The sequence below is a fragment of the Vigna unguiculata genome, chromosome 9 (assembly GCF_037176805.1).
Source record: "Vigna unguiculata cultivar grain cowpea cultivar isolate G323 ecotype 2 chromosome 9, ASM3717680v1, whole genome shotgun sequence".
Classification (NCBI taxonomy): Eukaryota; Viridiplantae; Streptophyta; class Magnoliopsida; order Fabales; family Fabaceae; genus Vigna; species Vigna unguiculata.
The window spans coordinates 15,689,455-15,699,728 of record NC_140800.1 but is presented as its reverse complement, the minus strand read 5'-3'; the positions used below and the strand labels follow the sequence as shown (position 1 = coordinate 15,699,728).

Here is a 10,274-nt window from a genome sequence, read left to right as displayed (position 1 = left end):
CCCTAAACCATTTCGCTTTAAAAAAATACCAACTCAATAACACATAACAAACACCCAAAACCAAAATGCACTAACGAACCAAAAATAAACTCCAACAAGTAACCTCATTTCTTTCTTCCACAACAATAACCAAATAACTCCAACATTTATATAAATCAACCCTAAACCAAATCAGAAATCCCTTTTCAGAAAAATATCATAACTACATCACAACCCACCATCCCAACCAAATAGAGAAATGTGGAATGAATCATTTACTTACCGTGCAAAAACTTCTTCAAAATAGAGACCAAATGCAGCTCCTCCAATACTCAAACCAGTAACAACATGATGAGTCATTATTTTCTTTCATTCCATTAGCCCTTGTGTACCCATTTGACAGTTGTTCAGTGCTTAATTGTTCATCTTTAGTGTGTTTTCATCGGTTGGGCTTTATTGGGTCATTATTCCGAATTTGGATTAATTTCGTATTATTTGGCCTAATTTTCGTTTTTAATTATTTTTAGGTATTTGGGTGAAGCAATTTTGGAGCTTGGACATTAATATTTAGTTGAAGAGACTTGCCACATCATTGCCACATCATTTCCACGTCATTTCCACGTCATCTGAGTGAATGGGCCAACATTAAAGGCTCAGGAGTGGTATTTTTGTAATTTTGAGTGGCAGAATGACATTTTTGTAATTACTATGGCAAGGGGTGATGGGACCACGAGAATTAGGTCTCTTTTCCATGCACCAGCCGCACACTTCATCTTCCACACTTCTCCAACCACCATTTCCGTGCTCCAAGCTTCCATGGAAGTGCCCCTTGCGATTTTTCACGTTTTTGCCTAGTTTTTATCGTTTTTATGCACATTTGATAGCACCCATTGAGGGTTTTACATTTTGATTTTGTTTTCTAGCTTGGGCATCTTGTTTTGTAGACTTTATTTATTTGGAACAACACCCATTGATGGGGTTTTCTATTTTTATACCATTGCATCGTTTTCCATTTAATTGAAGCTCTTAAATTCGTCTTTTGATGTTGAAATTACGTTTGGAGAGTTTGAAGTTAGGGTTTTCGGTTCTGTTTTTGTGATTCCAGATTTGAAGAGTTTGTGTGCTCCATTTTCCATGTCTAGCTAAATTCGTGTATTGACTCCTTGATGAAAAATGCAATGAAACTTTGAGGTTGTGCTTGTTTTGTGAAATCTGCCATGTCTCTTTGTTCTGAATTCGGGAATGCATGTGATGAATCTGTTTGTGCTTAATTTACAAAGTCATGTGTTTGGGTTAAGTTATGTTCATGCTTAATGTGTTATTGTGTTGTGTTTGAATCTGGAAATTTGAAGCTTTGGACAAAAATATTGGTCGTTGGGAGACAACTTGGTTCAACTGTCACATATTGCATTTTAAGTGTTTTAATTTGGTGGGGTACGGCCTCTATCACAACATCGGTGCAAAAATGGCGCCTTTCCTACAGAAATTACAACGACAACAGCATTCAGAACGGGATTTACCCACCCCTTGCTTCAGCGACTCCCTCAACCCACACCTCATCCACCACCTCAACTTTGGCCAACAAAGGAATGAAAGCAATCAAAACCAAAAATGGGGTTTCAGTTACAGGCAAAAGGGATGACATTCACCTGTAAAGGAAGAATTTTATAGAGAAATGAAGTAGAACCGCCTTAACTGCGATGCGAATTGAGTATTTTTGCGAAAAAGTGTAACTGCTGCACACAGATAATCATGATTTTTCATAACTTTAATTATCATGTGGAGTCCCAAACTCGCTTGATAATCATTAATTTTTTATAACTTTAATTATCATGTCGAGTCCCAAACTCGCTTGATAATAATTATTTTTCATAATTTTAATTATCATGTCGAGTTCCGGACTTGCTTGATAATCATTTTTCATAACGTTAATTATCATGTCGAGTCCCAGACTTGTTTGATAATCATTAGTTTTCATGACTTTAATTATCATGTCGAGTCCTAGACTGACTTGATAATCATTAACTTTCACAACTTTAATTATCATGTTGAGCCCAAACTCGCTTGATAATCATGATTTTTCATAACTTTAATTATCATGTCGAGTCCAAGACTCGCTTGATAATCATGATTTTTCATAACTTTAATTATCATGTCGAGTCCCACACTCGCTTGATAATCATTAATTTTCATAACTTTGATTATCATGTCGAGTCTCGGGCTTGCTTGATAATCATTATTTTTATAACTTTAATTCTCATGTTGAATCCCAAACTCGTTTGATAATCATTATTTTTTATACTTTTAAATTATCTTGTCGGGTCTCAGACTTGTCGTATAATTACCTTTTACAACTTACAAAACCTCTTAAAAACAATTCAAGTTTACAAACCCTTCCATCTTTTCTAAATAGTTTTTTCATCTATAACTATGTGATCCATGATTTTCTATTCTGAATGGAAATACGTAGGAGCAAAGCCAAGTCCTTGTTGGGTTCACCTTCAAAAAAATTAAAATCTTTTCAAAATCATTTTTCATAATCTTTTATTTAGAACTACGTAATCCCTGATTTTCTATTTTAAATGGAAATACATAGGAGCAAGGTCAAGTCCTTGTCGGGTTCACCTCCCAAAAATTTAAAATGTTTTTGAGATCTTTTTTCCAAATAGTTTTTAAAGAACTACGTAACCCTAATTCTCCATTACAAATGGAGATACGTAGGAGCAAGGTCAATTCTTGTCTGACCCAACTAGAAATTTTCATAATATTCTCTTTAATATATTGTATTTGTTTGTTTGTTTGATTTTTGCAGGAAACTAAATATTTTAAAAATTGAATTAATTTTGCACACTTAATTAAAAGGAACCGTTTTTGGATGAACATTGTGGGGTGGTAATACCTTTCCCACAAGTAACCGACTCTCGAATCTAAACTCGGTTTCAAAGACTAAAATCTTTAAGGTTTTTCTATAATATTTTTTAATAAACTATGATGGCGACTCCTTTGTTATTTTAAAATAATTATTTCGTCGTCCCGTCGTGACCCCTGCTACGATAATTTGTTTGAAAATACATGTTCAACAATACCATGTTCAATGATATTCAAAAATTAACTAGATGGTTGTGGTGGTCGGGTGCATGTGCTGGAAAAAAAAAGATCATGTTCTTTAAAGATCAAGTCGTGATCTACGTCACCTTCACTAAAATTATAAATCATATCTCGGATAATAGGTTTTTCGTCACGTGTAAATGAACTTTCTTCCATAAAAAATTTGTCCATGTGTATAATTTGGAAAAAAAATGAAATCACCATAAATTACATTTGAACTTCAACTTGTATAATGACAAAATTGAAAGCACAATACCTTTTCTATATAAATTGCAAGAGTTGGACAATATGGCTATCTAATTGCTTTATTCTATATATTACCACAAATCAATTTATATAAAAGCTCTCCACTTAGAGAGGTTCTTCTTATACTTGTACAAGATACATATGAAAGAAAAATATTAGAGAAGTGGGGTCTTTATAAGGCTTAATTATCAATCTTAACAAACTTAACAAACAATACAGACACCAAAGATCTATGATTGGACCTTCAACCATAATACTTTATTTTCATTACTTTATATATATATATATATATATATATATATATTGAATTATAAACAATGATGTTTTAAATTAATAAAATATAAAATATAAATAAGAACAAGAACTTTAAATAAATATTAGAGTGTTATAAACAAATATAATAATAAAAATATAAATTAATATAAAGTAGTAGTGCATGGTTGGGGATGAATGAAATGAAATAAATAAATAAGAACAATGTTTAACTTGACATAAATTAAATAAAATAAATAAATTGCGTAACTGAAGATAAATTAAATTAAATAAATAAACATGACAAATATGTAAGTGGGATAATTTAAATTAAATACATAAATAGGACTAGTGTACAATTGTAGGTAATTTAAATTAAATAAATACATAAGTCCATTGTATAATCGGAAGTAATTTTAATTAAATAAATAAATAATGTGTGCAATTAAGGTTAATAAAATAATTAATTAATTAAATAAATACGACCGATGCGTAATTAAAGATAAATTATATATTATAAATATAAATAAAGATTATAATACTTTAAAATAAAATAAATAAAAATAAATAAAATAATATATAATTAAAAATATATAAAAATTAATAAAGCATACATAAATTTACTAAAATTAATATAAAAAGAGTTTAATTTCACTTTCTTATTACCTGGTTGATTGGAGTGATACATTAATGATAACTTTGAATCTAATACAACCTTAAATCTACTAGCAATCATGTGACCTATATTAATATAGTCATCCACTTGTCATAAACCTACAAATAAATGATTATGTGTTACGAGATTATAACAAGGTTAAAATTGCCAATAACTTACTAACATGTAAAATAACTTATAACTTACCTTTGGCATCCCATCCTCTGTTAAAGACTTTTTTACTTGCTCTACCCATTCATAACCACCCAACATTGCAACATATTCATTAAGGCATTAACTAATTCACTCTTTTATGAGTAGAATGTGAGACTTTCTAATTCCCACATCTACTTGGCTTTTAGTCTCCAGAAGCATTGTCCTTGATATTGTGTTGTCTTTGACTGTGATGCTCCGACACGGTGGTTGGACGGCGCTTCCCGCTCCCGAAGCGGACACGGATGCAGAGGCACGGCGGACACCTGCACGACACAGTGTCGGAGGCTTCTCTCTGGATCAGACACGACCAGCTCGGAGACACGCGCCGGCGGACACCTATAGTTGTTCGGATGCGCGGCGGACACCTCTGATAATGTTTCTACGAGGGAAGATGGTTCTCTGTTCACGCCTTTTCACGCCCTTTTCTTTTAGTGTCACTATAATATTTTATTTGATTGTTCTTTATTACTCAAATACTTTATTTGATTTTTTCTTTGTTATTCAAATATTTTATTTGATTTTTTCTTTATTACTCAAATATTTTATTTGATTGGTATGATATTTTTTTCTCTATTTTTTTAGAGAACAAAGGGAAATCTAACAAATTTAAAATAAAAAAGAAAATAAAAAGAATAAAAAATAATCTTTTATACCTTCTATTAAAATAAATTTAAAAAATTTAAAATAAAAAGGGAAATAAAAAATAAAAAATAATTTTTCATACCTTCTATTAAAATAAATCCAAAAAATTTAAAATAAAAAGGGAAATAAAAAATAAAAAATAATCTTTCATATCTTCTATTAAAATAAATCCAAAAAATTTAAAATAAAAAGGGAAATAAAAAAATAAAAAATAATCTTTCATACATTCTATTAAAATAAACCCAAAAAATTTAAAATAAAAATGGAAATAAAAGGATAAAAAATAATCTTCCATACATTTTATTAAAATAAACCTAAAAAAATTAAAAAAAATGGAAATAAAAGGATAAAAATAATCTTTTATACCTTCTATTAAAATAAATCCAAAAAAATTTAAATAAAAATGGAAATAAAAAGATAAAAAATAATCTTCCATACCTTCTATTAAAATAAAATAAAATCAAGATGATAAACAAAAATAAATTATTCTAGATTGGGAGCTCTTGAGTTGAGGATAAATTATTCTATAAATTAGAGTAAAATGAGATGTTATAATCACAAGTAACAAAAACAAAAGAAAGAATGGAGTTCTTGAGTTGAGAGGAAATACAATTAGAAAACTTGTTAGCAATTGCAGAACAAAGGAAAGTTGTTGCTTTGCAGTTGTAGAACGAAAGAAAGTTGTTGCTTTACGGTTGCAGAACCAAAGGAAGAAGAAAGAAAGACTAGAAAAGGTAACTTTATAAACTTTCTTTTTTATAATTTAAATAAATATCCTTCATAGTTTTTTTTATGTAAAAATAATTTATCGTAGTTTTTCTTATACAGTGTATATTTGTATATCTGAACAATTTTCTTGTTAATGTTGTTAGTATTTATTAAATAATGTTTTATTGTATTTTATAATTTATTTATTATATTAAATTTAAAATTATGTAATTTAATTGTATAATTGCTGGAACAATATATCTATTGTTGAAATTTTATAAGATCAAATTAACTAGAATAGAAGAAAAATAACATTTTTTTATGTTTTGAAGTTTTTTATTGCTATATTTTTATTATTTAAAACACCTTTATATAATGTTAAGATATAAATTCAAATAAAAAAGATAAGTTTAAAGTAAAATGAAACAAATCTACATAGAGCGAATAATTTTTTTTATATTTAAATTTTTATTTTTTATTTGAATTATATCTTTTTTTTTAATATTTGTCCCATTTAAATTAAAATATTAGTTTTTTATTGTTATAATTAATATTTGTTGCATTTAAATTATATAATTTCTTTTTAGTTTGTGATATTATTATTTTTTATACCCAAATAAATTAATTTAATAGAAAATTTATTTTATTATAGGAAATTAAGATGAGTATACCTAGTCATGCCATCGAAAAAGAAGATGAAACGAAACCTTTGTGGAGATATGTTACAAAGTTAAGAAAAACTCCTGGTGGTGGAAATAATATGATTAAATGCAGTTTCTATGATTTATCATTCAATGGATCTTACACTCGAGTAAGATCTCATTTGCTAAAAATTACGGGAGCAGGAGTTAGAATTTGTCCAAACGTGACTACATCAAAACTTGTTGAGTTTAGAAGATTAGACAATGAAGCAACATTGAAAATAGAAAATTCAAAGAAGAAAAAGGTCTCTCTACCATCTGTATCTAATGAAGGAAAGCAGATGAATAGCAGTGTTAATCCAAAACACAAAGGTCCTTTAGAAGCTTCTTTCAATATCCAAGCTAGAGATACTCTTGATTATGAAATTGCAAGGATGTTTTATTCTGCAGGACTACCATTTCATCTAGCAAAAAATCCTCACTTCAGGAGCGCATTTTCTTATGCTGCCAGTACTTCTAATCTTAGTGGATATGTACCACCAACATATAATAAATTGAGAGGTCCTTTACTTGTAAAAGAAAGAAGTCACGTAGAAAATCTTCTACAACCCATAAGAGATTCATGGAATGATAAAGGTGTGACAATTGTTTGTGATGGGTGGACTGATCCTCAAAGAAGATCACTTATAAATTTTATGGCTGTCAATGAGAGTGGTCCAATGTTTTTAAAGTCAATAGATGGATCTGGTGAGATAAAGGACAAAGATTTTATTGCTAAACACATGAGAGATGTAATTATGGAGGTTGGATCAAAAAATGTGGTACAAATTATAACTGATAATGCAGCTGTATGTAAGGCAGCAGGTATGCTTATAGAAGCAGAATTTCCTTCAATCTACTGGACTCCTTGTGTAGTGCATACATTGAATCTTGCATTGAAAAATATTTGTGCAGCAAAAAATTGTGAAAGAAATAGTGATACTTATAAAGAATGTTTTTGGATCACACAAATTGCTGATGATGCTACATTTATCAAAAACTTTATTGTGGGGCACTCTATGAGATTGTCAATGTTCAATACCTCCAACTCATTCAGGTTGCTTTCTGTTGCTTCTACAAGATTTGCTTCAACCATTATCATGCTCAAAAGGTTTCAACGTTTGAAGAAAGGACTTCAAGAGATGGTTATTAGTGATGATTGGTCTTCTTATAAAGAGGACAATGTGGACAGTGCACAATGTGTGAAAGAAACTTTATTGAATGATAATTGGTGGATGAAGGTTGACTACATACTTGCTTTTACTGCTCCTATTTATGATGTTCTCAGAAAAACAGATACAGATATGGCTACTCTTCACTTGGTATATGAAATGTGGGACTCAATGATTGAAAATGTTAGAAAGATCATATACCAACATGAAAGGAAGACAGAAGTTGAACATTCATCCTTTTTTGAGGTGGTAAATTCAATATTGATTGATCGTTGGACTAAAAGTAGCACATCTCTTCATTGCCTTGCTCATTCTTTAAATCCAAGGTAATTATGTAGTTCAATTACTTTATGACTATATTTTATTAAAATTTATAATATTATGTTAATATATCTTTATGTCTTTTTTAAAATTATAGATATTACAGTCCTGAATGGTTAAATGAAGACCCACAAAGATGTGCCCCACATAAAGATTTTGAACTTACTCAAGAAAGGAAAAAATGTTTTAAGAGATACTTTGATGACGCTGATGTGAGGAGAGAAGTGAATATAGAGTTCGCAAACTTTTCAGGTAAATTGGGAGATTTTGCAGATGAGGACTCTTTAAGGGATAAAGGCAAAATGGATGCAAAGTCATGGTGGATTATTCATGGATCTCATGCACCAATACTTCAAAATATAGCTCTTAAGCTACTTGGACAACCATGTTCTTCTTCTTGCTGTGAAAGAAATTGGAGCACCTACTCTTTTATACATTCTTTAAAAAGAAATAAGATGACACCTAAAAGGGCGGAAGATTTAGTATTTGTCCACAGTAATCTTCGTCTTCTTTCAAGAAACTCTTCAAAATACAAGGAAAAGGAAACTAGCCTGTGGGATATTGCTGGAGATGATTTTTCAATGGATGATAATGAAATTCTTGATATTGTTAGCCTATCTCTCGATGAACCAGAATTAGAAGTTGTATTTTTTGATGAAGATTAACATATATAAGACTCAAACATTATGATATTTTAAATGTTTTTTTTATTATGAAATAAAATTATTAGATTTTAATATGTATATTGTCGTGTCCGTGTCTTATACTTTTTCAATTTCGTCGTATCTCCGTATCTGTGTCCGTGTCGTGTCCATATCCGTATCCGTATCCGGGCATCACAGGTCTTTGACGATCCCATACCAATATATTTTAAGTGATTATGTAATTGTATGTAGTCGAATGAGCTTTAGCTTTTGGATAATTGCGCTATGTTGTTCTCGTTCTTTTATAACATACCAACCATTCTCGCTTCCATTATCTAATTGTCATCATTTTGGATGAATTGCTCTATGTGCCTTTTGAAAGAGCATTGGCCTTGGAACATGGATTCATACATCGTTTGAAAGAGATATAATATTTTAACTTCCAAAAAGAACAATAAACTCATGTTGTTTGAGAAAGTTTTACTTGAGTTCTACGATGACCGCCATATGTTCTTACCAAAAAAAATGAAGTTTCATTGGGCACTGTATCAAGAAAGGTAAATTTATATTGTTGAACTATGGATTTCATAAATATATACATTGAAATGAAGTAGTTTGAATGCAAACAAAAAGGGTTAAGTATGTTTTTAGTCCCCGAACTTTGACCCAAAATTGGAATTCGTCCATGTCTGAAACTTCGATACATTTTGGTCCCTAAACTTTAAAAATGAATGAATATAGTCCTTTTAACCCAATTATGTTAACTTTTTTTGACGTGTCAAACACTTCTTATATTAGTATTGGAGTTTTTAACACTGTTTGACACATTATTGATTCAATATCTACTGAGAAATATGTTCGACACTTCAAAAAAATTTACTGTAATTGAGTTAAAAGGATTATGTTCATTCATTTTTAAAGTTTAGGGACCAAAATATATTGAAGTTTCAGACAGGGACGAATTTCAAATTTGGGTCAAAGTTCGGGGACTAAAAACATACTTAACCCAAACAAAAATATACTTTCAAAAGACTTTGGTATTTAAGTTAATAAGAGATAAAAGTAATTTTTATATGGAGGTAGAGAGATCTATGGTAAAAATTGAGATAGAAAGGAGAGGTGAGAAAAATATGGAGGTATGAGAAAGAGAAACGAATGAAAGAAGAAAAATAAATTGTAGAGGAGGGGTTGTACGTGGTTTTTCAAGTTTTAAGCAAAATTTTCTAAACATAATATAAATAATATAATAATATATAAATATAATTTTAAAATATATATAAAAAATAAAATGAGAAAACTTTGGGGGAGCTATGTTATAACAAAAGCTTAGTCATACACACATACACACACATTTGAGCTGAAATGATAAGCTCATGACTCACCCTGAAACGCATAATGAAACAATAAAGAACCTTCAAAGGAGAGTGACTAGAAGTATGACTACAAGGGAGACCTCTAACCCTTCTTTCCTATCTTTATTTTCCATTTCTTTTTCTTTTTATTTTTTTTCTAAGTTGACTTATGTTGAATTGACTTTGACCTTAGTTGACTTATTAATATTATCTTTTAAGTGACTACTTATTTAATATTATCATTTTTATTTCATTAAATTTTTTAAATCGGACAAAGGTTTTTTCATCGAGATTGAAGT

The 10,274-nt window shown here is 29.7% G+C and overlaps 1 protein-coding gene across 1 annotated transcript; it reads left to right on the top strand.

Annotated features, from left to right (window-relative positions):
• The first annotated feature begins 6,467 nt into the window (after nt 1-6,467).
• Nucleotides 6,468-8,644, top strand: LOC114163488 (uncharacterized). The gene is made up of 2 exons (XM_085666644.1): nt 6,468-7,984; nt 8,077-8,644. Exons 1-2 carry the CDS (start codon nt 6,468-6,470, stop codon nt 8,642-8,644), a joined length of 2,085 nt encoding a protein of 694 aa, XP_085522770.1.
• Nucleotides 8,645-10,274: the final 1,630 nt, after the last annotated feature.